A 27223-nucleotide genomic window follows, 5' to 3' on the forward strand; every position below is an offset into this window, starting at 1 on the left:
TTAGCGCTGTAGCCCAGAGACGTGAATAATCATCATTCGGTGCTACAGTACCTAGAGATCTCCCGGGTCACATGAACTAGATATTGTACTTACCTAGGTAGGTATTTATATTGTATGAATACCAGGTAGGCAATTGGATACGTACACCTATCGTCCGTGGAGCTCCTCGTTTACCTAGGTACCTACCTAGGCACTTGTACCAGGTAGGCGGATAGGTTTATAAACGGCCCATATAAGCTATTACTTTCACGATCCTATTGTGAGATTACCCCTGCGAAATGATCAAAATTTTTAAAGACTCACAACTGCCAAAATGGAGACTATTCCTGTTCCTATTCTAGCCCTATGCGGGGCAAATGAGGACGGTTAGAAGCCCTCCGAGGGCGGCGAGGGCAGACCAACCGCATAAGGCGTGTTCCTACGCTAGTCAAGGGTTCATCGGGGGTAAACGCTCGCCCGCTATCGTCCCATAACGTACTTTGTCGCACACGGCTTACCTAGTAAAGCCGTAGGGCCGGAGGTGCCTGCGTTTAATAACTCAGTGGTATCGAGGGCTGAAAGACTCACCGCCCGAAATCAAGATTGGTAAAGCCGATATCACAGCATCGGAACGTGATTGGAAGGCCTAGGGCTATTCCGCTGAAATGAGCTGGTAAGATCTGACAGGCTCATGTAGGCGTGCGGCGCAGAAGCTTGAAAGCATGTCGCGTGACGGCGACGGAGAAGCTGGAATCGACGGAGCAAGATGGGCAGATGGACGGCAGAAAATTTCAATATGAGAAAAGGGGACAGGTCGAGCTTTCGTCTGCTCCCTCCTTCCGGGACTCAAGAGTTGGAGTCGGGCTCACGTACTAACACGATACTAAGAACTGTCGCAGTTCTCTAAGCTCACCCAGAGATTCGCTCATTCACGCAGTCCATCGTAGCACCGTCGCCAGCAATTACCATCAACATGCTAGCTCAGATATATTTCTATACCGTCCTAGCAGCGATCGCTTCGGCGACCCTGCTGGAGGACTTGGGTTTAGGGCTGCTCGAAAGACACAACCAGCTGAGCCGGCGCCAGACCGTGGCTAGCAACTTCACCTGCCGCCTCAACTACACGACAAACCTCTGGAGCAGCTGCGCCCAAGTTCTCCAGGAGTTCAACCTGACGCTCGACGCTTTCGAGTCGGTCAACCCGAGCATAGGCGAAAACTGCACGAACTTCGATCCCGGATCCACGTATTGCATCGCAACCGGTAGATAAGAATACCCAGATGTGCCGCGTCCGACATGCTAACATATGCCAGCGGTGGGCAGTCCCGTGCCGATCTCGTCGAGCGGGCTCTGCGGCGCTCAGCAGAACTGGACCAACACCTGCATCGGAAGCCAATGGGGCGACTGCTGCGGCGTAGGCGGATAGTAAGCGACGTGGAAACCCAGCCGTTACGAAGACTAACTCTCATCCGTAGCTGCGGAACGGGCGACGATTACTGCGGGATGGGAAACTGTCAGGAGGGCACGGTAAGATCAGACCCGCGAATAGTAGAGACGTCATTCTAACCCCTCTATGCAGTGCGACGGAGCGCCGATCCCCTATAGCACGGACGGCTTATGCGGAAGTCAGAACGACTGGGTTGAATGCCCTCCTAAATTTGGACTCTGCTGTAGCGCGTACGGATAGTAAGTGGCTGAGATATCTCCCAGCATCGCCCTTCGCCGGAATAAGGCTCACAAACCCACAGCTGCGGAAACGGCACCGACTACTGCGGAACCGACTGCCAAAGTGGCCCCTGCGGCACGTCGACGACTACTTCGAGCGCGCCGACGTCCACCCCGACACCCGGCTCGGTCAGCCAAGACGGCACTTGCGGTTTCGCCGGCGGCCTCGTCTGCGCCGGATCCTCGTTCGGCGGTTGCTGCTCCGCAGCAGGATATTGCGGCTCCGACTCGTACTCTTGCCAGGACATCCTAGGATGGTAAATAAAGACTTTCTTGATCTAGCACGGCGCGTAATACATCACTAACGAATTCTATAGTCAAGCTTCATACGGGACCTGCAACGTCACGGGCTACGCGTCGTAGGTAATTCGGCGAATAGCTGGCGAGCGGGAGATGCTAGACGGAGGAGCGGCGCATGAAAAGTCCAAAGCTTACGCAGCAGCCGCGCGAGAACCTGCTAGATGCCGTAGATGGTAGTTTGCTATGAAATATCGGCACTCGGTGGTTGACAGACGTACGGTACTAGATAGAAATGATCATCTTTATTCCAGTTTCTGTAGAAAGCCACCCGCATGACGAGTCCAGCCGTCGGGGGTTCGTAAGACCGCAATAGAATTTTCAGCCAGGCCTTCTTCCGTAGCGTCCAATAATCGCGCTCCCGTCTTCTTCTCATCCGCCCACAATATGCACGAGATGTTCGTCTTCGCGAACCACTCGTCAGCCGTCCGCATGACGGGCTCAGCAAGGGTAAGACGACGCTTCTGAGAAACTTCGGCGGCGGGTACTCGAGTTCCGCCCGTCGTTTCCACCCAGGCACGTTGCTCCGCCAAGCTCATCGCACCGTAGATCGTCGACACGAGATCTTGGCCGCCCTCCTCCTCAGGCATGCGAACGAAGATACCCTCTTTGTTGAATTTGTGGAGACCGACGTTCTTGTAAGGAATAAGCAGACTCTTCTCGGCGAGCACGTCGCGACGGACGAACGCGTGAAATGTAGCATAAGGATCTGTCATAGGCGACGCGTCTACTATCCACAATTTCTCGAGCTTCGAAGCGTCGCTCGCGTCTCTAAAAATTCGCAGATGCTTGACCAGGACGGCGACGACGTCAGCCTCCGGACAACCGCATACCCAGGAGCGGTCAAGACCCGAAGTGTACTTGGGTTCGGCTATCTTGATCAGACACTGCTCGAGATGCGGCGCCGCGACCGGCTCGAAAGCCTCGGGAGGGTCCGGTTGCTTAGCAGGGTCGAACCCGATGCCAAAGGCTTCGGGGCATAACCTAGATAAGTTCAAGCGCAAAAACCGTAGCCTAGGTAGTATTTTGCGGATAGAAGCGCATAGGTGTACGCCTTCGTCCTCCTCGACGCTGCCGGGATGGCGCAGGTATCTGGCGCTAAGTTCCAGACCCACGCAGCTTCGAGGTAGGCTGTCGAGGACGGCAGCAATCGACGCGTCGGGTACCCAGCGACTAGAAGGCAGCTTAGATGGCGCGTAAAGAGAAAACACTCGTAAATTGACCATGTTCCCGACCCTCGGAGCAAGCTCGCGGAGATCGGATCGCAGCTGGCGGATCGCGTCTTCCGTCTCCGCAGATCGCGCGGGATTTACGCGAAGGGTGAGCGTCTCAACCAGAGCGTCTCTCGACTTTGACGAACAACGTACGAAGCTCGAAAGGGTGTCAACGGTGAGGACAAGGTGATTGTATAGCACGGAAGAAGATAGGGACGACCATCGTCTGCAGCAGAGCATGCAGCAAAGCAAGGTCGAGGGCGGCAATCCGGACTCGAAGATGGACAGCAAGAGCTCGTTAGAAAGAGCAGACATGGGCGAACGGCGGCTCTCTTCCATCTCGTCCGTTCTGTAGATGCTCAGTGAATTGTGAATTGTGAATTGTGAATTGTGAATTGTGAATCGTCAATTGTGAATGGTGAGTGGTGTAGTAATGATGTGGATGGTGAATCGTAGTAAATGGCGGAATAGTATGAGTACGTAATATATTCAACGCCTACGGCGCAGCAACTGGCAAATCTCTAGGATACAGTGCTGAGCGACTGCGAGGCAGCTCGATGAAAGTTGGCACGATGTCGTAAGCGCTATTTATGAAGCGAACGGCCTAGATATAGCAGGTGCAGCGGAGGCCGGAATTAACAATCCCTTTCGATTGGCCAATCAATTAGGGTGTCAGTACCTGTTTATGCCCCTGCAACATGGACGATGCGCTATCGTCCAACCCCGACTATTGGCGGTTGGCCACATGGGTCTGCTAGAATGGGCTAAATATAGTGGGTCCCTCAGGGGCTGAGCCCTGGGTTATCTTCCGTTGTACGTACTAAGTACCGACAGATTTCAGCGGATAGCCCTATGGTGATTGCCATGACATCACCATTAGGTACTACCTAGGTAGGTAGGTAGGGCTGGTAGGGCTGAGTCTTTGCTTCCGTTGGGACAATATAGTGCCTACATAATTTATCTGCACAGGTAACTACCTACGCAGTAACCGCTTATCTACAATAATACTGGTAGGTAGGTAGGTAGTAAAGAATACACCATAGGATTTCTCGACTTCTTCCATTTAGTCGCTACTCCATCTTATAATACTATAAGATGGCCTCGTAAGAGTACCAGCAGCTCGACGAAAAACCGCTTCTGCGCGTGGGCACAGAACCGAAGTTAGTGCGTGACCGGTACTATAACGCCCTGGAGCGCGATAAGGACATAATTTCTAGATTTGAGGCCAGAGTCTCTTCTCTCGGGGAAGAGTTGGCCGCAACTTCACGGATCTCACGGAGAATAAACTGGAGATTTAGAATCTCAAGTTTGAGAATGGCTGGGCGTGTGCACGAATCTCTTCGTTAGAATTTCAACTACAGCCCATACACCCTTACGGCGTACAACGAGAATACATGGGAATGATGCACAAGCCACCGTAACTAAAGCTTCGTTGCGACGGGGAGCAAGCCGCAGAAGGCTCTGGTGGTACTATAGAGTGTGTTGAGGAGGAAGATGGCCGAGGTCTCGCATCTGCAGAACCCGCTACCATCCCACCATACTCCGCTAGACGAGGGTCGCGTTCTCGCCGAGGACGTTTCCGCCGAGACGGACGAGGCCCCGTGTACATATCTCAGACCCTCAACCCTGCCGGCGACGTGTAGGCTCTTATGTCGTCTTGCTCGGTGGCGTTCTAGGGAGAGAGAGGGTCGAGAGGGTGGGGAGATGACGATATCATGAGAAGTTGAGAATTCGGTCTGCTTCGCTTTTAGTGATTGATGGAATGGGTAACTCTGGGCTTCTATTTGTGAACCTCTTATATCAATTGTGCCTGCTATTAGACGTAGAGCCGTTCTTCGAAGCTCCAATACAAACTTTCGTCCTTTCTAGCATCAAACAAACGCCTTTTATTTGGTTCATATCATACCGCCGTACTCCTTGGTCTAGAATTTCATCATGCGACTGAATAGGGAGGTACTAAGCTATAAGCACCCTTCCTCAACAGCGAAGAGTTCGATTTCCATCCTTGTCATTACCTAGTTTTGCGGTTACATCAACTGTCACCAGTCAGTAGCCCTGCAACCTATCTAGGTTAGGCTATCAACTACCGACGTCTCAAGTAAGGTTGAGTCGAGTTAGCTACCGGGCCGCCAAAAGACAACAAGTATTCCCCTAACTCACAAACGATTGCAGTCAGGCATTAGAGGGTAGACATGCTGCTAGTAGATCGTACCCATTATCAACCAGCCAGTGGCATAAGATCTGCGCTGGTTTACATTCATCTCCTTGCGTTTGATGTACTAGAAATGTTCAGATCTACAAAATGGAATGCGTCCATTATCAGTGATGTAAGTCCGCGTTAAGTATATTCCACCCCATTTTCCCTGGTTGAACCTAGGTGGTCATTCGAGAGAAGAGGCGGATTACGAGAGCCATCAACGGATATCTCTAATGTCTTATACTCAACTAAATACCCACCCCCTCAACCAGACCAAGCATACTGTCAGGGGCATAAGTGGAGTAGGCCTAGAAGGGGGTCCTGCGGACCTCTTGCTAGGCAAACGCGAGTTAGCAAGGTATAAGAAGGGGGCGAAGCCCCCTTCAACCCTAGAAGAAGTAGCGTTATTAGTTCATCTCATACTTGCTATATACTAGCAGCGGCTACGCCGCTCCTCTGCACTCACTTTACGCTTGACTTAGGGACCTATTACTGACACATACCTAGGTGGGTAGATATTTGTCATGCGTCATCTGTGCCAACAATACGTTAAAACGAAAGCGATGATTTCGGCCAACCAGAACCAGACACTGATGATATATCCTACATCATAATCGTTGTTTGAGATCTGACAGATACAGTTTGGCAATCATATATAGGTACATTAGATTTGATTTATCGGATATCTTTATCAGCTTGGTTCATACGTGAAGTCGTCAGGAGCCAGGGATTCGAAGACAAAATACTGGGCATTTAACCAACCATGGTCTGATCGACTAGGAGCATTACTTCTAGGCCAAATATTACCGATACAGCTAGCATATGGCAGTAACACATGTAAAATCATAAACCGTTCATATTCTTGGCTACTGCATTCTAAGTTTGGTCCTATAGATTATTTGAAGCTGTATTTGCCTCTTAATCACTGGTAGGCGATAACTGCCGGTTAAAGGGATATAACAATACCCTTTGGAAGGCCAAAACCTTGGTGCCTCTCGGGGTTCAACATACCAGCTGATCAGTCTACCTTCTAAAGACCTCCGCCAACTGCGGCATTCGTAGCATGTATCTAACTTGCTCACCATGACTCAACATTGGTCCAAAGGTAGTCGTGTTTTCAATAGATCATGATATGTTCCCGGATCCAGATCTATTAGAGATAAGGGACTTTGACGCTTGATCAATCGTTCCAAGTCATACCTACATACATTGGTCGCCATTGATGAGGATCTTAGCGGATTAGCCGAACCTCTTACACCTGTCATCCGTTACCCACCACTAATGGCTATATATTATTGATACAACACTTCGACCTAGGTACATGTGATCCAAGTTAATTGGTTATAGTTCATTCAACCTTTGAATTCAATCTTCAAAGTTAGGAAGAAAAAACCTGACTGCCCTGGTGATATTGCACGGACCACTGGGTATATGAGGTAATCAATTACATACCTCCCTCCCACCCTACCTAGCACTTGCATGCTTTTCCTTGGGAGCTTGCCAATTCCACTCTCATTTACCCATACTCATACTCATACTCATACCTACCCATAATAATTTCTCTTCCTCACTCGCACATTATTCCAATATTCAAAATTCGACAACTCTGTGATTATGGCGTCCTGGAAAAGCGTGAAGAAGGAGATCAGCCGATTTATCGGCCAAGTAGAGAAGCGCGGCGTTTCGTCAGCATGTGTCGTCGGTCCCCACGGCTCTGGCAAAAGCACCGGAATGGTGGCGCATATCGCTAAGCGTGTGATGGACATCGAGGATACGACGCTGACGTATCTGCTTTCGACGCGGCTGGAAGCCACGTATATGGCCGACCTATTGGGCGGCCACGAGAAACTCGGACTCCACGGCTACGTAATCCGTGGATTACCAGCACCCACCACTTCCCGCACTGAGTACACTGGTGAAAACCAGTGCGTTTGCGTGGCGAGCTTTGACGAAGTGCTGGGCTCCTTCCGACAAAACAGTCGGCTGCCGTTTGGCAGAAGAGCCGTGGTCCTGGTGGATCTGGAGACCAATCCCACCACAGACGGAGAGGTGCTTCTCGGCCATCTCCTTGAATGGGCCCGTTCTTGCCGCGACGTCGAAGGATCTTCCTGCGCCGTCCTGACCATCTCCCCCTTCCGCTCCCAGAGAGCATGGGATATCATGGCGAATGTCATCGGCTACAGCCCGATCGAGATCACCATCGCCGGCGACGACGTCGCCGTCCCGGTCGCGCGTGTCAGCGCCGATCGTATGGAGCACGACGTCAAGAAGCTGATGAAGCTCGCCGAAGAAGACAAGGGAACGAGAGTCTTTGTAGCATACCATGACGATGATGATGACAGCGACGATGACGATGACGATGACAGCGACGAGTCAGCAGCCCCTGGCGACTACGGCCAGTTGGTTCCCCAGACTGTGCGAGGATCGTATATGTTGGACGGCGTCAAGGACGCACCTGGCCTGGTGATACTTCCCAGTGTAGGGTTCTCGCTCCCCGTGCCTAGAGTCGGACACTTCTTCTCGAAGGCCGACGTCGAAGAGCGTGTCTTCGATCGCGGCACGAGTCAGATCGTCTGGATCACGAGGCCTAAGACGCGGGTGGAAGTGCTCCGAGAGCAGTCTTGGCTCGTCAAGTCAAGCGTGCCTGTGGAAAACACGATTTTCCACGCCTCGTACGACGTATCCGCGGTGCGTCCCAGCGATTCGGAACCTGCTGGCGAGGCCTACAGCGCCGACATCATGTGGACGGCTCTGAGCCTGGCGGACGCGTGGCCGTCGCGGCCGTCCGGCTTGCTGCCCGTGAGAACACCGCCTGACGTCCTCGCCATGACGCTCGCCTTCGATCGCCTCCTTCTCACCGGCAGCATCGCCAAGCCGGCAGGCCCGACGGTGATAGGCCAGGCCACCGCCTTGGGCCGACGCATGCTCGAGCTGAAGCGGCTCGCCGCGAACATCAGGCAGCTCCGATACGAGGAGGCCAACCTTCTAGCATCCATACCCGACTGCAAGGACATGAGCAAGAACGCGCAGAGGGTCATCGTCCGGCTGGCTTCCGTCCTCGTCCTGGGCGCCTCCGCCGTCTGCCAGAGGAACGATAACGTCGCACGCCGCCCGTCCGCGAACGAAATTCGCGGCGTTTGCGACGGCGTCGGAGCGAGGCTTGCCCACAAGGGAGCTGCGTGGATAGCTCTCGGGGTGTACCAGAAGCTAGCTACCCGCGGATCCTTGACCAGTCTCGGAGTGGAGCCGCTGTTGTTCGATGGACCAATCGTGACCAACGTCGCTATGATGAAGGTGGCGCACAAACTAGTCAAGCTCTTCGACGAACACTTCGGGTTAACCCCCAAGCGCGAGATCCGCGACACCGAGCTCACGGACGAGGAGATTCTCCAGGTCGAGGATCGGCTCATGCGATCCTACATTTATCAAACCGTGGCCATCGGCTCGGCCGGGGAGTTGCAACTGCTCGATCTCGCGTCCCGTGTAGAGTTCTCCGCCTTCGAGTTGGAGATTACGGATTACCTTCGCCTCCGAAAGGTTGAGAACGCGAAGACCTGCTTCGCGGTGTATAACACGCTGGAGTACGACAACAAGTACTTCGTCGGAGGCATCACCACCCTCCCCAGCCACCTCTTCCACAATTTCCGAAGCGAGGAAGGCGCCCATTTCACCAGGGCCCAGCGCAGCTACTACCCGCTCGGAGGTACTTATCCCCATATCACTCTTTACGTAGAAGCTGACGAGCTAACTCAAGTATTAGACCCGCCACAGTCATCAACCGCGACGTGAACTTTACTGGAGACTGCTATGAGTAAGTGCCGGAAGATGGAGAGGGAGATGGACGTGAGGAATGGAAAGTGGGGAAGAACGCCGTCTAAAAATATTGCTCTAGTTTAGATCAAGATACCGAATGAATGAATGAGTTTTCATAACAATTTAAAATGATGACTATAGCTTCCCATCGTCATAAGAATCACTTTTGGCACAGTTCCAACAAAACCCCCCTTTATTTCGGCACTTCCCGAACATTTACGTAAGCAGACTCATTGGAGCTCATGCAGAACTAGGTTGACCAATTAGATTTCTTAAATTGAGATATCCACTTCCTAAAATGGCAATCAATAATGATCAAATGCAAGGTACTATCGTCTGCCGCCGGCTGGTGTGATGTCGTGGGACAAGACTACTAGTCTCTACACATGTAGACGAGATTTTCTGTATAACGTAGAGCAAGTAAATCAAGCATTTGGCTTCATAGTAATTCTTCTTACAACCAGATCGGCAAGTACTGACCATTTGCCCTTCTATTGTACCAAAGCACTCACAATTCCTAGTTGGTTACAGGTATCTTCCAACCTCTTCCCACTTGCTCACGTCACAGCCGCCCTTCCGTTACATACCCAGACATATTCTTATCATGCGTATCCGATGCAAATTATTGACATCTATCTCGTCGGCAGATCTCATCTTCTAATTCAAACCGTTCAGGTTGTCAATTCAATATCCCGTGACCAGAACCTTCATAGTCCTACGCCGACATACCCGTGCCACCCGTGGGATTAAGCTTCATGCAACGAAAACTGTCAGCAGTGATGTCAAGGGCTCAGCTGAATAGAATGAGTGGCTCGTCTAGGAGCTCACAAGCGTATTGTTTCACAGTGTCAATCGATGGATTGTGTAGTATTCCTCCAGGGTCTTAGGACTAGTAATAGTGGAGCGTCGGATGAGTCCTTTCTTCGAAGGTCTCTTCATTCATCTAGAACTGGAGCTACATATGAAGGACGCAACGTATTATCCGTATTAGGTGATTGCTCTATTCTTCACCTACGAGTAATAGCTGGCGACTTGGTGACGGGAGTCTTGGGGGCAAGTCGGAGAGAATAGAGCGGGCGGGCACACGGAAGGAGATGCTCGTAGGGAGCCCGTGAATGATGGCGGGATCATAAGATCATCAGACTATAGTTTCTACGTCAGCTTAATCCCGTCGAAGGTAGCTATCGAGCTCTTGCATTAGCATGTGGGACACGCGTACAGCCTCCTAGGTCATTCATATAGATTGCTATTAGACCAACTTGTGAATCGGTAACGTCATCACGAAATAGATACCTAGGTACCTATGTACCTAGGGTACATCCCGTCCATCTAGTTGTGCTCAAGTTACAACAACTGGGCATCTCTGGGTCATTGTAACTATAGAGGAACAGTAACGAGGTATGGATTGATGTAAATAGTATTTAAAAAAGGTGCCTAGGCAGTTGCAGCAGTGCTAGAGGAGGGAGGGTCTGGCGCATAATGTACATACCTAAGATACCTAATGAGTACTATCCTCGGTACCTACCTACTTCCTAAACTTGAAGGCTTGCGCGATTAGTCACCTACCTAGGTACCTAAGCAGTAGTTAGTAGGAAGGAGTGTCTGGCAGTGTGAAAATGAATAAAAAATCTAAAACCTACAGTGCTCGCACATCACCAATCCAGAGCAACCTTCCTACATTTTCTAACGCATATCCATGTAAGTGCACTTCCACTGCCTCGAAACGGCGCATACTCATGAAAGTCTGTAAGATATCTCGCTCTGAACTGTGAACCGGAAGGACATACGATGGAAGAACACATGGAGAAGTGGAGTAGCGAGCAGGGCGAACGAGCACCGGCGCCGCGCCAGCCGAGTCGAGATGCTTCGGACAGAGGTCCGGACCAGATCGCCGAAGCCCAGGGTCTCGAAGCATTCCGCTGGCACGATGAGCCCGGCCGGGACGACGAAGGCGGTGTTGGCGGTGTTGGTGATGGTGGCCCAGCCGCAGGTCTTCAAGATCAGGATGGCGAACCAATCAACCCTAACCGAGGCGGAGCTTTTCGCGCTCCCAGTCGTCGCCGACGAGGAGGCCGTCTTCGCGCACGAGGTAGCCGAGGTGGCCGAGGTCGTGTCGGTGGTAGTAGCCTAGCCGTCGGTCCTCAAGACCAGGAAGGTGAGCCCTCCCTCCCCAACCCAGACGATGATGATGTTGGTGGTGCTGGTCCAGCCTCCGGTCCTAGAGACCAGGAAGGCGAGCCACCCATCCGGGGCGGACGAAGTGGACGACGTGGTCGAGGTGGTCGAGGCGGTGTCCAACCCTCCCCCACACAATCGCTCGTCTCCTCTCACCCGACCTCCGGGGAATCCCTCAGAATTATCCACCAGGGCCATGGTTCCTTGACCACCACCTTGCCCATGTCCCGTGTTACGATGGGTGAATTTCTTTCCATCTGGCGACACCAGAATCGCGGCCGTCTTCCTCCTACTTTCATCACCACGCACACCTTAGATCGTACGGTGAACCGCTACAAAAATCGCCGCTGGGCAATAGGTTCCCGACCCAAGCTGCTTCCCCAGGCCAGCGAACCGGACCCTGAGCCGCAGTCCCGGCCGAGCCTCGCCCCGGCAGCCAAGGCAAGGAGGAAGAAGAAGAACCGGACTCGCTTCGAGAGGAGGGAGAGGCGGAAAGCCGAGTCTCGCGTCGAGTCTCGCGTCGAGGAGTTGAGTGAAGGCGAAGGTGAGGACGAAGGTGAAGGTCCTGCTTCCGCGGAACCTCCTCCCGTCCCAAGAATCGTCCTGCCTCCTGTTCCTCCCGGCGGCCCGCGCTTCGACCGCCCCCCCCAATACCGCCCGCGAGACCCCAATGAGCTGAGCTTCTTTCCGCAAGGCCCGCCTGCCCCGCAAGCCTTGCCTATCACATGTGCAAACTGTGGCAAGGCCGGCCACGAGGTGGTCCAGTGTCCTGGGCCAGTTGATGCCGACGGCTTTGTCGTCGGTTGTCCGGTCCACAACACTAGGGACCATTCGTTTGACCAGTGCTGGGTGGAGGGGGATTGGGCCTCGGACGATCCTAGGTACTTCGAGTACCTAGTCCAGAGACGAGCGTGGCTCCCCCCCTTGAGGACCAGTGTCAGCTGGGTGGCTTTCGCCTTCAACGGCGATGAGGTCTACGTCACGCTGGGCTACCCGCTCACGCGCGGCTACAGCAGGACCATCTCCCAGCAGGTCATCGACAAATATGACTTTGGCATCGCCAGTCTCACCGGTCCCCAGCTGGGGGTGGACTCCATGACCTCCTCCCCCTTCTTGGTCCGCCTAAACCGTGAGAGGCTCATGGTCACCGAGAAGGGGCCCGAGCCCGCTGCTCCAATGAGCAGCGACGACAACGATGTTCCGATGCAAGGCGCCGATTACGACGCGCCATCGGACGGCGTCAATCCGCCAGACGATGATGCCTCGTCGGCCGAATGCGACGACGCGGAGTAATTCTTCGGGGTTGGGCGTGGGTGTTGGGTGTGTGAGCTTGAGTGGGTTGGGTGTGGGAGTTGTGTGGGAGTTGGGTCTGGGTTGGGTCTGGGTGTTGGTTGGGGTAATGGGGGAATGGAGATGTTCCAGGGAATTGGGAGTTTGCTTCTGGGATTCGCTGTGGTTCTGGGGTGGGTTTCTTTTTTTCTTTTTTTTTTTCCCCTGTTCTCATATGACTAATGAGGAAGTTTGCTCGGGTTTCAATCATCAATCGTATATCTTCCTCGTGCATACTATCTACACGCGTAACCGTTCTCCTGACTATCTCCGGTCCTCGTAAGCCTCATCGTAGACTCCTAGCCCTAGTCACTAGAAACAATGTCCGAATCCCTTCTATCCTGTCCTTCCCGCGTCGCGGAAGCACCAAGGCCAATCTCGTAGGCAGGAGTTCGCTCTCGGAATCAACCCTCGCGAGAAGATCTGACATTGCGATACATACCAGGTCCCTTCCAGTCCCGATAGTTAGCTCGTGATGTCTATGTGGCGAGGGTGTACCTACGTACCTTACTTAGGTAGGTAGGTACCTACGTACGTCGCCCGTTATGAAGGACGGTGACGAGCCGCACCTGACAATACTCGACCTTGACCGTTCCAACCCTAATTTTATCTTCCTTCCAAAATCAACAACAACATTGAACTTCTCCCCGCCAGTTCCATCTTACCACAGTAAGCGTCCCCCATTATGTTGCCGACGTGAATCAAGCGCCGCACCTGGCAATACTCAATCCTGTCCCAACCCCAGTTCCATCTTCCCTCCAAAATTAATAACAACACTAAACTTCTCTCCGCAAGCTCCATCCTAACGCGTTGAACATCCCCCTACCCTACGTCGCCAACGCAAACCGAGCGCCGCACCCGTCCGCACACCCTATGCTAACAAGATTCTACTAGATGCCCGTGGTAAAAAAAAACGATGCCGTCGCGAAAGCGAGGCAAAACGCGCTTAAATGCCTGGAGAAGGAGGACGAAGTCGCCAACTTCGAGCACTCGGAGTCGGAAGGCGAAGAGACCGAGCGAAGCGTCGACGCCGACCTCGACAACGGCGGAAGGGTGATCCAACACCCTAACGGCGACGCCGACGAGGATAACGAGGGAGGCAAACGACGAGTCTTGGAGGCGCACTTCGAGAGACTCTCCAAGACAATGCAAAACGTCGCGTTAGTAGCCGTGCGCCGGCTAGGAGACTTTGAGGCGAAAGCAGTGCACCTGTTGAAGAAGCAGCGCCCGATCACCGACATGGACGGATGTCGAATGATCGCCAGGGGGCTCCGGTACCGAGGTTCGGACTGGACCCCGGCCGACGAGAGAGCGCTGCTCGCCGAGTGGGAGACGGATCCGCTCCGAGACAAGCTCGCCAACCTCGACGTCAAGAAGCACAAGGACATGCTTCCCCTGTGGAAGACGATCATACACTTCTTCTCCTGCTTCCCGACCTCCATCATCTCACCGAAGAACCACCTCCGCTACGGCGGGAGCTTCGAGACCGAGGACGGCCGCGTCATCGAAGACCCGAACTGGTCCAAGGTCTTCTGTAGGCGGTTCGCCAACGTCGCGCTGCATGGCGCATTCAACCTCCAGCCGAGCCTGCTGGCTCTGGCCATGCTGTACGTCGCCGTGTGCCGCACGGACTACCGCGGCCCGATCCCCTGGCGCAACTGCACCACCGAGAAGTTCCTCGACCTACTACTCAATGGGATGCGGGCCCAGGACGGCTCCAAGTCCGTAGTTCAGGTCCACCGAGAAGTCCTAGGTCGCTTGGCCATCGACGGCATCATCCCCATCTCGTGTATCTCGACGCTCTTCCGCCGAATTGAGGAGATGGCCTTCCGCGAGAACGCGGGCCCCCCGTTCCGGCCCGAAGAAGTACCCGTCTTCGAAGTCACGGTGGGTGACCTAACAACCCTCACCAGGGCAGCTGACTCCGTGAAGCGTGCCGGCGTGTGGGTCTTCCTTCCCGTCTCGCTGGTCTCGCGCATAGCCAAGGCCGCGAGGAGGGACCAGGGCGAGCCGAAGACACTCGAGCACCTGAACGAGCTGCGAGCGGCGGTGATATTGAACGACAGACGTTTGGACGTCGTACACAGCCGCGAGCCTCGCGAGAGCCCCGAGGGCGAGGAAGAGTGGATCGATGAAGTGTGGGGCGATGAAGAGGATGAGGATACGGACGAAGAGGGGGAAGATGGAGAGTTTCCCTGGTAAGAAAGGGATGGGCCGGATAGGACATGGGTCGGGTGCAGTTATTAATGGATCGAGGAAGTCTCGCCACGACCACACGACTTACCTAGTGACCATCATCACCGTAGATCGTAAATCGTAAGAGGTAATGATTATGGAGCAGAGAGGGTGTCACAAGGCAGTAGACGCGCCAAGAATGTAGTAATCGCTGCACAAACGATGTGCTCATACCTGGCATGTGTAGGTACTTATGATTAGGGGTGTAACTACAGGGTGGGAGACAAAAGATGAGTCAGGTATAAATTACCCTGTGATATAAGTGAAGTATGATATGATGGCTGGTTGTAGTCACAATAAGGCAGTGACTTATATCCAGTACTCAACTAAAGAGCGTTGAATGGGGTTTATGGATACTACATAATAGCCCTGGAGGTCGTTAGGAATAGGTAGGTACATACTCAGTAAGTGTTCTAACATACTAGTAGTCCCTGGAACTCAGCTTCTCACAGTACTGTAGGACCTAACCTTAGCTTTAGATACAAGGTCACCGTATAGCTTTTCCGTACTTGCATTACGAGATCCTATATCATACCACGCCCCACTAGGGAACAGGTAGGTAGTATGTGATAGTATGGGTTTTCCACAGCATAGGCATATACTCCACGGGTAGAGTTTACCATCTCGGTCAGCTGTTTGCAGTTATCTACAAGCCCCTAAATACGATGTACAAAGCAGGTAGAACGCCTGAAGAATCTTAGTCCTTAGATACCTAGGTATATGTATAGAATAATTATCTCTCTATTTCCCGTTAGACTGTCAAAATGTAAGGTATCCCTAAATGGCTAAATTAACACTCGATATTACTATCGAGTAAGAATGAAGGCCCTATCAACTATAGGGGACAGCCCTGAGAAGATTCTAACAGTAGCAGCTAAGAAGACGAGATGACTCATCTACATCTACGCGTCGTCCACCACTCGAATAAATGACCTAATCAACTTCCCAACAAAAAACCTTCTCTTTCACACATCTCATAAACAAAACGCATTCCCAACCCCGAACGAACCGTGACCGCGCCCGCATTAGCAAACGTAACGAGGTTCAAGCCGTTTTTTTTTCTTTAATCGCGATAAGAAGAAAGATGTCTCCGGGGAAGAAGAATGGCGGAAAACGCGGTGAGCAAGAGGGTGACGGAAGACCCGACCGGGAAGTGCTGAGACCTCGAGGCCGTGGTGGCCAGTCCTTCGGCTCTCGAGGTCGCGGTGGTCAACCCGCCGGCCAACAAAGCCGTGGTGGTCCACCACTCGATCAACGGGGAAGCGGTGGCCAACCCGCTTCTGCTCGCGCCGGTCTGCTCGCGCAACGCCCGCTACCCTCACAGTACCCTGGCTTCCTGCACCGGACCTTCCTGCAGGGGAGCGAACTGGAAGGCCAGCTCATTCCAACCTGGAAGGAGCAGAACGGTGGTATGATACCGGCGACCGTCGTCACGATGCAGAAGATAAGCGCTAGAACCCTCCTCGCATGGAGGACACCCTTCGGGTCTGCGGCGGACGTCAAGGAGATGGGGGTCGTGGCGGACGTGCCGGATGAGGAACCCCCACCGGCCCCACCCACGCTCCCTCGACCGCAGAGGAAGAGGAGAAACCCTCGCCGTCGCAGAAAGCCCAAAGGCGCCCGTACCAGCGGCAATGCCGAGGACGTGCCTATGGAGGGCGCGGAGACGCGCGAAGTTCCTGGGCCCTCGTCACCCGGTCCCAACCTGGACTTCGCAAATTCCTCGCTGAACGCGCCTCCCCGCCGAACTGCAGCAGAGCTCCGGGCCTTGTCCCTGGGCTACCTGGGGGAGCGAAAGACTTGCGGGAACTGCCAAAAGCCCGGTCACGAGCTGTCGCAGTGTCCCGGGCCCGTGGACGCCGACGGCTTCATCTCCGGCTGCCCGCGCCACAATACGAAGGAGCATTCCTTCGATTCTTGCTTCGAGGGCGAGGATGAGGCGGAGCTCTACAGGGCGCTAGTCCTGAGTCGAGCCAACGTCCCTCCCTTACGGACCAAGTATAGCTGGCCTGAGATTTTCGCCAAATATAAAATCCACTTCGGCGTGGTCGGCTTTCCCCTGACGCGGGGGTTTAGTCTTCAAATCCCGGCCGAGAAGATCGAGGCCTTTGACGTCTGGGCCCCGGCGCAAGGTCAACTGGGGATAGACGTTCGCACCTCCACCATCATCAATGTGCGGGAGAACCTTGACTCTCTACTGGAGAGCGAGAAGGCGCCCAGCGATGTGGCCATGGAAGCAGGCGAAGAGACCGAGGTAAAGGCCGAGCTCTAAGCCGACGCAGACGGGGATATGACGATGAACGACCATCCCGATTTCCCGTTACTCTTTGAGAAGGGGTCCCTATAGTAGTTAGGATCTTGTCCTCCCCAATCACCCTAAGCTACGCTCGTCAAGAGATACGTCACGCTGCTGTGCTATAGCAAGCAGATATATCATGCGACCGACTCGGAAACGAGCTTGGGGTTTCCCCCCCTTTTTCAAAAAGGGATTTCTTTTTTTTTTGGCGTGTAGTTCCGGGCGTTTATGGGGTCTTTCGGGTCTATAATGTGGAATGGAAAGAACATTCTGGCTTTTGTAATTCGAAGACCTGCTATCTACCGTGAACAATCGTATTACTTGTGGACTATCGTACTACTTATGAATGCCATCTACCTAAGCGCTGACCATTCTTCCTACCATTCGCCGGAATCCCTCCTAGCGACGTTCCCGCCAAGATGCCGTAGTACATATCAGTGTTTTACATATGCAGTTACAGTTATCTACTTGGCGAGGTTGCTTAGTTTAATCAGAAGGGCATTGGAGTCATTAGTCGTAAAATGTTAAAAATGATATTGGATACATGTACGTCATTCGTCGCTGCCCGGTATTTTGCTGAACGAGTAGGTAGTACGTACCGTGGTACCGAGTTAAATCATAAAATTTCGATCCGACACGGAGATCACTATTAAAGGGGATAGAACGTTCAAGTATTTTTGAAGCTTGCATTGAAGATAGAAGATTGAAACCTGTTCCAATATGCCCCTCGCGGTGCGACTCGTACCTTCCTAGCAAGTAGATTCCATCCATGGATCTCACAGGGTTTATTTTTAGAGTTTACGATCCCCAGTTGCCCCTTATCCTAGTATCCAACGCCCACGTGTTGCAGGGACATGCAGGGCCCGCAGTGTGGGGAGCAGTAGCGTAGCGGGGTACATATGCCGTAGATCTTGTAGGAAGGTGCTACTTGCACCATGAGGCATATGTACTATATCATAGGTACCTCCTATAGAATTTGTTCTGACTGCTCCGAGATTTAGAAACCTAGACAAATATAACAACTTATTTCATTTGAGTAGATTAGAGAAGGTACGTATTGATGTGGAATCATCCGCTCTCGTCACCACTTATGCTCATGTTATATCCTGACTAGATCGCATCACACATTCTTGAAATTCGTCATCTCTTCAACCGACCACGATGGCATCAGTGAAGAGAGAGGAGACGGAGAAGGTCAGCGACCTCAGAGTCGTGTTTGCGGGAAACGAACTGCAACGGAGCCGCGCGCTCGAGTTACAGTTTCCTCCGATGTATTCGCCCACGCTCGTCCCCGCCATCCCTGAGGACGAGCGGGTCAACTCTAGCGGCCTGGACGCCCTGATCGTCGTGATCCGCCGCCTCGTCAGCCACATAAGCGGGGAGTATTCGGACCCCTCTATCCCCGAGATCGCGCAGCAGGAGCAAGCTAACCCGCTTCTCCGCTTGGCCATGTCGCACTTCGACAATGAGAGCCAGACAAACCTGGGAGTCGCGGGGTACCACGCCTTAAAGGCGTTCTACGGCGGCGAGAAGCTGAAGGCTCATAAACTGACGTTTATGGCCCTCTCAGAACATCAGCTTATGCTGAAGACGTTCTGGAGCCGCGAACGCTTCCTCCTCTACCAACCCACGTTCCTCTTCCGCATGGGTGACCAGTACGAGTGGGACTTTTATGACTACTCGGGGGAACCGGAGGAGCTCGCACGCCTCGCGGCTCGCTCTCTCGTCCGATTCAAGACGGGGAATCTCTCGGAGGCCGTCGAGAGACGTTTCAACCCCGGCATGCTGCGCTGGATGGCCTCGAACATGCCGTCCGTGCTGCGCGTCCACTATACCGTGGACAAGAGCGAACCCAAGACCATGCACGATCTCCAAGCGATCACCGTGGACATGAGACACATGACGAAGGGCTCCCAAGGGTACGAGCTCGCGGAGAAGGGATCGTGCTTGACCCATTACGGTCTGATAGCGGAAGTTCGCTTGTCGCGAGATGGGAAGGAGAAGGATACCGTTCGCACATACGCGCACGGTGGGGAGGTCATCTCCATGCCGGCAGAGTTCCCGCCTACGCACAAGGAGTTGCTAGGGGAGCCCGGTGCCAGCTACCTCCTTTACTACGGCGCGCTCGCGAGCCCCAGAGTGCCGCGCGAGTACCGCATCAAAGTACTCAAGAGGAACGAGATGAGCGAGGCGATAGACCGACAGTTCGCTGATCTCGTTTCCGGATCGCCTAGTGGGAACTCTGCTGTCAAATCCGAACCGTAGGTGCCTCGAGGTTTCCCGTCTCTTAGACCGACGCGCGATAATGTCGCAGATAATCGATAATCGGCTCGGAAGGAATAGGTGTGAGTAGGCGTGGGAGGAAAGAATGGAATGGTTGTAATTACCAGTAAATCGAAGAAGTCCGATTACGAACACATGGCTTAGTGACCATAATCATCATCGTAGATCGTGTGAGGTAAGGACGAAGTCTATTGCGTGATACGATTGCTTCCCCATCCACGCCAACTGCGGGCACATCGTTCCAGCGAGCATTCCAGTAGCCATCGAACCTGATGGGAAAAGGACTTAGCCAAAACTGTACGCAGTTTTAGGGGCGCGTAGGTTTGTCAAGTTTGTTTCGACTTAGTAGGCGCGCAGAGAGCTGCTACTTTATCCCTTATTCACTCGACGTGAAAACCCCCTTCCTATGCCCCTTATATTAAATCGAAAACAGCCTCAGAACGATACCTAATGCAGTCTTCCTGTGCGGATTAGATGACGAATATCGAGAGATGTACGCGATTAAAAAAGCGTACCTGCCGGGACTGCGCCGTCTTACTACGATTCTATATCATAGACGGATCTATCGCAAATAAGTATAAAACTATGGGCGAAATAATTTTAGTCCTTCTGTACATTGCCAATTTAACGGGCGGATCAGCCAAAACCACATACTAATACATACTAATACGAAGTGCGCTTGTACATTTATATGGGCAACCCCGCCATCTGCCCGTTCGAGATAATCATTAGGTATGTCTCGGGCTACAGTGATGATGAGGTCACGATTTACAGCTCATATGATGCGTCTTTGCCTACCACTACTTTGATATATCATCCTGGCATCGTCACCGCCTTCCTATGGGGCTAGATACGTCGACTTACATTCTACCACCTATTGTAGAACCACCGTGAGTAGGCTGCGACGAAGGGAAACTACTGAAGGGCATTCAAAACAACGTCAAAAGCATAGAAGCTAACATTAGCGATAGTTTGCACTTCACATCGACCCATAGAGTCCATATATCTCATCAAGGGATAGCGAGGGGATTCGAACAAGGAAACCAAGCCAAACTCCATTAAAGCATATTATAAAGCACAAAGCACACAAAGTCCCGAACTCATTGTCCCCACGTCCTCCCCAGTCCCCCTTTCACTCTATGAGACAGAGCCTAATGCTCCTCGTTCTCTGACTCTCCCTCCTTGACCGGCTTTTCTCTCTCGCTCACCACCCAGGGCTCGATATTCTCGATCAGATCCGCGTACGTGTGCGTGCGGGGATCGACCCCCAGTTGCTTTACCGACGGGTTATTCACGCTGTAGCGTTGAATAAGCTCGTCAGGCACCAGACAGCTGAACGAACGCGTCAAAGGGAACGCAGCCACCGGGATGGCACGCAACCCTTTCTCAGCGTTCGCAACAGCAAGCTGCGGCCAGCTTAGGCTCGTTCTCAACGGAGGAAGACCGGCCCGGCGCGAGATCAGTATTCTAAATACTGTCTCCTCCGGAACATCCCAACTTGGACGGCAATCGTCGAGGCTGTGCTCCTTGGTGTTATGGAGCGGGCAGCCCGCCACGCAACCGTCGGCTTCGACCGGCCCTGGACATATATGCAGCTTATGGTTCGGCTTTCCACAGTTCCCGCAAATCACAACCTGCACGAGCTCCTCGAAGCCGGACGGAGACGGGTTGGCGGGTCGCGGAGATGCAGAATCGTCGCCGCTTTCTTGATCGATCTCGTGCTCGACGCGTTTCATCGCCTTTAACGCCATATCTGCGGCTACCGAGACCTTCTCCATCTGAAGGCGCATTCTCAGCTTCTTCTGCCGTCTCAGCTCCCCCTGAGACCGTTCAGGCTCATTCCGGTCGGAGTCGATCTTGGGGAGGGCGCATTTTTCGGGGTCGACCGGCGGCGGAAACAAGCCGGATTTCTCGAATGGGGCTCTCTGCTCGTAAAACTGCGGTCTTGGAACCTCTGCGAAAGGGTTGTTCGGCTGGGAAGGCGGCGGCTTGGCAAAAGGGTTGCTTGGCGGCTCCGGTCTGGTACCCTCTACAAAAGGGTTACCAGGAGGCGGTTTCGCAGTTCCCGCAAAAGGGTTGCTCAGCGCAGGCGGTCTCCCAACCTCTGCCCAAGGATAACTAGTAAGCTTAGAAGACAGCGGCTCCCGCGGCGAAAATGGGTTGATCGGTAGCGTCGGTTTCGTACCCTCCGTAAAGGGGTTGCCCTGTGCGGCAGCATCTCGCTGGCCGCGTTCTTGGTCGACGGTTAGGCCGCCACATCTGGCAGAACTGGCGAGTTGGCTAGGCTGGCTATGTAGAGCAGCCGGCGCAGGCACATTCAGCTTCTCTCTTCCAGGCTTCTCTTCCCCGGGCTTTTCTCCCCTAGGCTTCTTAGAGCTAAGCTGCCCATCGCGATCACGTTTTCTGTTGGAACTCATGTTTGTTGATCTGCGGCTTGTCAGTTTGTGTTTGTGCAGTCTCGATTCCGAAAAAGCCTGATGAAAAGGGAAGGAATTAGGACGTGAATTCACTAGGAGGGATTGTGTGAATAACATGGGTGCCGTAGCGGTAGATGAGTCATCTAAAGCTAACAGAAATAACATATTCCAGTCATATGGCTATAGTGGATGACGTAGTAGGCGTGATATAGCGATAGATCATTCACGTGTGAATTTGCACAAATACAACTATAATTATTTCGTTCTTCGTTTGTTTTAGATCGTCACTCGTTAACACGCACATTTCTCCGCGACCGACCCGATTAAGTTGTACTAATTACGCCTAGCCAAATTCGATATGTCTGATATGTCTGGCGAGAGTATTTCCGCCACCCCGTATGAGCATGGTGAATATGATGAAGGCCGCATCGCTTCGGTAGAGGAGAAGGCTCCTGAGGTGATCAAGACTGCCATCCGAGACCTCGAAAAAGCCCAAGGCGGATCTGTCTTGGAGCATGAAGACTTGAGAGCAGAGAACGACGGGCAGAGATTTCATCTCGACGCCCTCGCATGCGCCCATGACGAATTTTCAGTCCAAGCGCGACGCGCTCCAGAGACGTCTCCCGTCACGCGACTGGCAACCAGCCGTGGACACAATCTGTTGGTTCGTCGCTAAATACAGACCAACCGCCAAAGCGGGATGCAACATACGCATCCAGCACATGATAACGAAATTACTAATTCTGAGAATTTGGGAAGACGCCCGCAGACGTCAGCTTCTTTGGGATTTCTTCTAGTTGGCCGATCCTACCCAGTCGTACTTCTTCAGAAGCTAGTAGAATATGGCCACGCCTTCGACCGGTCTCCGATCCCAAGCAACGGGATCTTCTTGGAGCACAATATGGAGAAATGCTACCAGGTCGAACTCCACGAATCGGTAGGCAGTGAAAGATCCCTCGTCTTCCGAATCATCGGAGGCGAGCCGGAAGCGCAGGAGGGGAATTAGGACCATTAAGTACATCTTACGTACAATGATCTCAGTGAGCTTTAACATCAACTCAGCAAGCATAGATGTGAGCGCTATTCCAAAGGTTTGTCGAATCATGACACAGAGGCTCCCAACGCTAATAACCTTCTAGTGATGGTAAAAAAAAGTACGGTTTCCGCATCTACAGAGTTGTGAATGAAGTAGGAGCAAGGGAATAAGGTAGTAACCGATCGAATGCTATAATATCAACTTAAAGCTCGCACATAAACGATATCTTCTTTCAGTACCTGCTTCTATTATTCCATGAGTATAAGCCTGTAGAGTGACCACTATAACATCATCTGTACAGCTCATACCACGCCTGGCTGCTCGTATAAGCGCTCCCGAGACTCCATCCACCGAGCTCTCCCCTCCTGGAGCTTCTTCTCCCAGACCGTCCGCGACGTCCTCTGGGTCCAGGGGGTTCGTCCCGCGTTTCCTTGGACGTTGCTGCTGCCCTGGGGAGCCGGCTCCTTGGATGACAACTTCAACGGCGACGTGGAGGCGGCAACCGGATTGCTCGGGATGCTGGCTCGCCTATAAGGTTCTTCTATGGAGACAAAGCGTCCTCTTCGGCTGTTGCGCCTGCTTACCCAGACGCTGGCGACCGCGGGGAGCATTCCTCTTCAGGTCGTTCTGGTGGTATTCGACCGTTTCCTCGACAGGGCCGCCACAGCAACCGCGAGCGAGGGACTGGAGCTGTCTTCCGCCGCGCTTCTGCAGGCCATCAAGTCGATGCGTGGATGACTGTCTAACCCTGACGCCGACAGGGTAAGGCCCGTTGAAGCTTGCGCCGCGGCTCTCGTCACTCGCTGCGGTACGCGTATGGCGCGGCTAGCCGAAATCCTCGAGGATGGAGATCGATTGGTCGCCAGATGGACCGTTATCCAAGACAACGGGGAAGAAACTGACCTAAGTGCTTACAGGGCAGAGGCCCGGTACTTTCCAGGGTATGGACTGTGCTTGGCGAAGCTACCCGACCCTCTAAACGCCACCATGCTCCTCTCCGCTGCCGATCGAACAGCTCGTCTAGTGAGAAGCGACTTGGGAGGTTGGTGCTCTTGGCCTACCAGATACAGGATAAGATCTAGGGGTGACGGCCTGGACGTCGTCTTCGAAGACCTGCGAGAGCGAGATTTCCTCTGGATCATTGAGAACATGACGTACGTACTATAGGGAAGGCGGATACGCACGGTTGGGAGACTTGAAGCTCAAATGGAAAATGGAAACCTGATAAGCAATTTTGAACGCGTTCTAGTATATTAACTGTGTGACCTCATCTAATCCACCGTCGACTCTCTTTTTTCGTAGAATCCCTGGCATAGCTATCGTTCGCTCGAACCATCTATGGTAGATCGGTACTGAATTTCATGCTGGAAGATTACCCACCTCGAGCAGAAGCCATCATAGCGTGATGGAGGCGCAATATACTATAGTTTAGGATAGTTAACTCCAGCGTAGGCGAGCTATGGGCGTCCGTTCCGGGTCGTAAACGCGATGCGAAGCTACCTCGGATACTTCTAGGCTATAAACTTGAGAGAAATATATTAGCCCAATCCTGCTCAGAGATGACCATACGCACAAGATTTGATGCGCTCCTTTGACAATAAACTCCAAGCATGATTTATCTTGACTCATGTTGATTTAACAGGTTACAGCCATAAAGTTAGCAGGTGTCAGGAAAGTTGAGTGATCATGTTTGTAATGTCGCATAATTGTAGACGACGGTCGCAACGAGCTATCTAGAGCGCGGCGTGGGAGGTCGGTTCCTAGTGGACTTTATAAGTACATAGCCCTGTGATCCATTCACGACACTATAGCGGGAATATACGCCGAAGCCCCCTATATTTATGGCGGTTCTTAGCACCTCTTGCCCTGTAGGAATAGCGCCGTGCCTAGACCCACATTGATATATGATCGTAGTTCCTTCCCTTCCTTGTGCACTCACGTCTTATTTAAATTTTTCCAAATTCTTAAACCCCCTCTTGAACTTTTCCAACTTCCTCAATTCCAACTTCCTCAATTCCAACTTCTTCAACCTACATCTTCTCGTCTGCTGCCACCACCGCGACTAGCATCTCAACCAGCCGCCATGACATCAGAGAAGAAGAACGCAACCGAGGGAAACGCGATGGAGAAGCTAAGCGATCTTCGAGTCGTCTTCGCCGGAGACAAGTTGGCGCAAGACCGCTTGCTCCAGATCCAATTTCCCCCGACGTATAATCCCGTGGCCTCATCAGCCATCCCGCATGATGAGAAGGTCGATTCTAGCGGCCTAGAAGCTTTGATTATCGTCATCCGCCGCCTCATCAGCCACGTTGCCGAGAAATATCGGGACTCCTCCTCCGACCCTGAGATCGCTCAGCAGGAGCAGGAGAACCCGCTTCTTCACCTGGCCATGTGCAACTTCCGAAAGGCCAGCGAAGGAGACGTCATCGCCGCTGGATATCTAGCCCTGAAGGCCTTCCAGGGAGGCGAGAAGTTGCGGAGAAAGGACCTGACCTTCTCCGCCCTCTCGGAGCATCGTCTCATGCACCGGACCCTATGGAAGCGTGCCCCTTTCCTCCTCTTCGCCGTAGAGCAGGAGGTGCGCGACAGCAGCAGCGCAGAGTGGGAACCCTGCGTCGAGGAGAATCCGAGCGAGCTCGCCGAGCACAGCCTCACCCACTACTCCACGGGGGATCTCGGCCGAATCATATCGGCCAGGTTCGACCGCTTCCACGACCAGACCGACGACCACGAGGTCATCCTGCAATCCAACCGCCCGCTCCCCGAGGTGCTGCGGGTTCGCTACGACGTCGACAAGAACGATCCAAAGACGTATAAAGATCTCCGCAGGATCGTCGTCGACATGGCCCGTCTCGGACAGAGACCCGGCACCATGACGACGAGCGGCTCGTTCTTGACGCACTACAGCTTGATAGCCATAGTCTGCTTGTCGAATGGGAAGGCGAAGGATACGGTCCGAACGTACACGCTCGACGGCCAAGCCATCACGACACCTGAAGACCTCCCGTCCGCGTACCTGGGCAATCTAGGGCAGCCTGGAGCCAGCTACGTCCTCTACTACGGCAGGTGCTCTAGCTACGATCCCGGCCGGAAGTTCGCCGCCCCTGAGATACCTTGGGTGCCTAGCCGAGCCTTGGTCGAGAGGGTTTACGGTGACTTGCTCGCGCCCGAACCCCAAGAGTCACCCGGCCCCCCATCTAGCCCCTCCGCTTCCGAGCCGCGTAGCGCCAGAAGAGAGAGCCCCGCGCGAGGCCTGCCGAGATCTCGCGAGTCTTCCCCGCCACCACGGGATTAGCTAAGTCCCGGATAAGAGCTCCGCCGCGCGAGCAGCGGCCGCGAGTATCGTGTGTTCACCCGCCCCACGCAGGGCGACGTCCCGGACGATCGTCGCATCTCCAATGCCAGCGATCGCATCCCCAACGTTTATCGCCAGCGCGACCGCGATCGGGGCGACGAAGGAGCCTCTCGTTCCCGAACGCCGGAACGACGGGCTTCCGGCTCTCAGGCCGGAACTACTTATCTCGGAAGGACTATTGTAGGCACGGCGAGACCGCCCGTTCAAGAAGCAGTCCTGCACGAGCCGAGATTCGCCCCCCCTCGAAATTCTCTCCTCAATCCGCCCCATCGACCCTCTCACCCTCATAGACGCGTGGCCGACCGCTCAGGTCGAGGTAAAGGGAACCAGAAGTGAGGTACGGGAGAAACGATGGTTGCGCTATACTTGATGTGTCCCGCGGACCGGCAGATCTTGCCATGAATAAACAACTTGCTCTATAACCAATATCCTCCAATGCAATGACTAAAACGTGAAGTGCCCATGAATACTATGATTCATCATGCTCGTGTGCCTTTAAATATCTAAGAAGGCTTTTTAGCTTTACTAATGTAGCTGCCGTACAGCACTTAATTCCCTAAGTTTAAAGGATATTTACTTCATTACGGTAGTTATCACCCCTAAATTACTAGGTAGTAGTTCTAGGTACGAGGTCATGGTATAGATTTTCCGCACCTGTCTTATGAGCTACTATATGGAGACCACGACCTGGAATAGCCACATTTTTAGCTTGTTGGCGCCCGCTCAGAAGTACTGAGCGGGCGTCAGAGTATTTATTCCCTAGGTATAAATGTAATGGACCCCTCCCAGGTACAGGATAGGCCTCCTTGTGCCCGTCGCGTCTAATTTGATAGTCGCGTGTATATGCGCGTAGGATCGCATAGTTACCTAGG

General features: G+C 53.2%; 10 protein-coding genes across 10 annotated transcripts; 8 read left to right on the forward strand and 2 right to left on the reverse strand.

The window, feature by feature from the left end:
- The first annotated feature begins 249 nt into the window (after positions 1–249).
- On the forward strand, positions 250–2157 carry F4807DRAFT_181989 (uncharacterized protein). Its single transcript, XM_047993586.1, has 6 exons — positions 250–1241; positions 1293–1404; positions 1455–1506; positions 1559–1665; positions 1728–1961; positions 2022–2157. Exons 1-6 carry the CDS (start codon positions 953–955, stop codon positions 2065–2067), a joined length of 840 nt encoding a protein of 279 aa, XP_047852072.1. The 5' UTR covers positions 250–952; the 3' UTR covers positions 2068–2157.
- Positions 2100–3779, reverse strand: F4807DRAFT_181981 (uncharacterized protein). The gene has a single exon (XM_047993585.1). The coding sequence runs from the start codon at positions 3552–3554 to the stop codon at positions 2247–2249; it is 1308 nt and encodes a 435-aa protein (XP_047852073.1). The 5' UTR covers positions 3555–3779; the 3' UTR covers positions 2100–2246.
- A 3194-nt stretch (positions 3780–6973) lies between these two features.
- Positions 6974–9201, forward strand: F4807DRAFT_469342 (uncharacterized protein; the record flags this gene model as incomplete). The annotated part of the gene is made up of 1 exon (XM_048002701.1): positions 6974–9201. Exon 1 carries the CDS (start codon positions 7027–7029, stop codon positions 9199–9201), a length of 2175 nt encoding a protein of 724 aa, XP_047852074.1. The 5' UTR covers positions 6974–7026.
- A 1812-nt stretch (positions 9202–11013) lies between these two features.
- Positions 11014–12693, forward strand: F4807DRAFT_469344 (uncharacterized protein; the record flags this gene model as incomplete). Its single annotated transcript, XM_048002702.1, has 1 exon — positions 11014–12693. The coding sequence occupies one exon, from the start codon at positions 11014–11016 to the stop codon at positions 12691–12693; it is 1680 nt and encodes a 559-aa protein (XP_047852075.1).
- Positions 12694–13896: 1203 nt separating this feature from the next.
- Positions 13897–15185, forward strand: F4807DRAFT_435052 (uncharacterized protein). Its single transcript, XM_047998853.1, has one exon. The coding sequence runs from the start codon at positions 13969–13971 to the stop codon at positions 14929–14931; it is 963 nt and encodes a 320-aa protein (XP_047852076.1). The 5' UTR covers positions 13897–13968; the 3' UTR covers positions 14932–15185.
- An 863-nt stretch (positions 15186–16048) lies between these two features.
- F4807DRAFT_462710 (uncharacterized protein) lies at positions 16049–17236 on the forward strand (the record flags this gene model as incomplete). The annotated part of the gene is made up of 1 exon (XM_048001865.1): positions 16049–17236. One exon carries the CDS (start codon positions 16049–16051, stop codon positions 17234–17236), a length of 1188 nt encoding a protein of 395 aa, XP_047852077.1.
- A 1185-nt stretch (positions 17237–18421) lies between these two features.
- F4807DRAFT_469352 (uncharacterized protein) lies at positions 18422–19616 on the forward strand (the record flags this gene model as incomplete). Its single annotated transcript, XM_048002703.1, has 1 exon — positions 18422–19616. One exon carries the CDS (start codon positions 18422–18424, stop codon positions 19523–19525), a length of 1104 nt encoding a protein of 367 aa, XP_047852078.1. The 3' UTR covers positions 19526–19616.
- Positions 19617–20694: 1078 nt separating this feature from the next.
- On the reverse strand, positions 20695–21960 carry F4807DRAFT_469354 (uncharacterized protein; the record flags this gene model as incomplete). The annotated part of the gene is made up of 1 exon (XM_048002704.1): positions 20695–21960. One exon carries the CDS (start codon positions 21958–21960, stop codon positions 20695–20697), a length of 1266 nt encoding a protein of 421 aa, XP_047852079.1.
- A 1579-nt stretch (positions 21961–23539) lies between these two features.
- F4807DRAFT_462714 (uncharacterized protein) lies at positions 23540–24163 on the forward strand (the record flags this gene model as incomplete). Its single annotated transcript, XM_048001866.1, has 2 exons — positions 23540–23718; positions 23758–24163. The coding sequence occupies 2 exons, from the start codon at positions 23540–23542 to the stop codon at positions 24161–24163; spliced, it is 585 nt and encodes a 194-aa protein (XP_047852080.1).
- A 916-nt stretch (positions 24164–25079) lies between these two features.
- Positions 25080–26687, forward strand: F4807DRAFT_462715 (uncharacterized protein; the record flags this gene model as incomplete). The annotated part of the gene is made up of 2 exons (XM_048001867.1): positions 25080–26217; positions 26308–26687. The coding sequence occupies 2 exons, from the start codon at positions 25080–25082 to the stop codon at positions 26685–26687; spliced, it is 1518 nt and encodes a 505-aa protein (XP_047852081.1).
- Between the last annotated feature and the right edge of the window lie 536 nt (positions 26688–27223).

The sequence above is a fragment of the Annulohypoxylon truncatum genome, assembly GCF_022578515.1.
Source record: "Annulohypoxylon truncatum strain CBS 140777 unplaced genomic scaffold F4807scaffold_27, whole genome shotgun sequence".
In the NCBI taxonomy this organism is placed as follows: domain Eukaryota; kingdom Fungi; phylum Ascomycota; class Sordariomycetes; order Xylariales; family Hypoxylaceae; genus Annulohypoxylon; species Annulohypoxylon truncatum.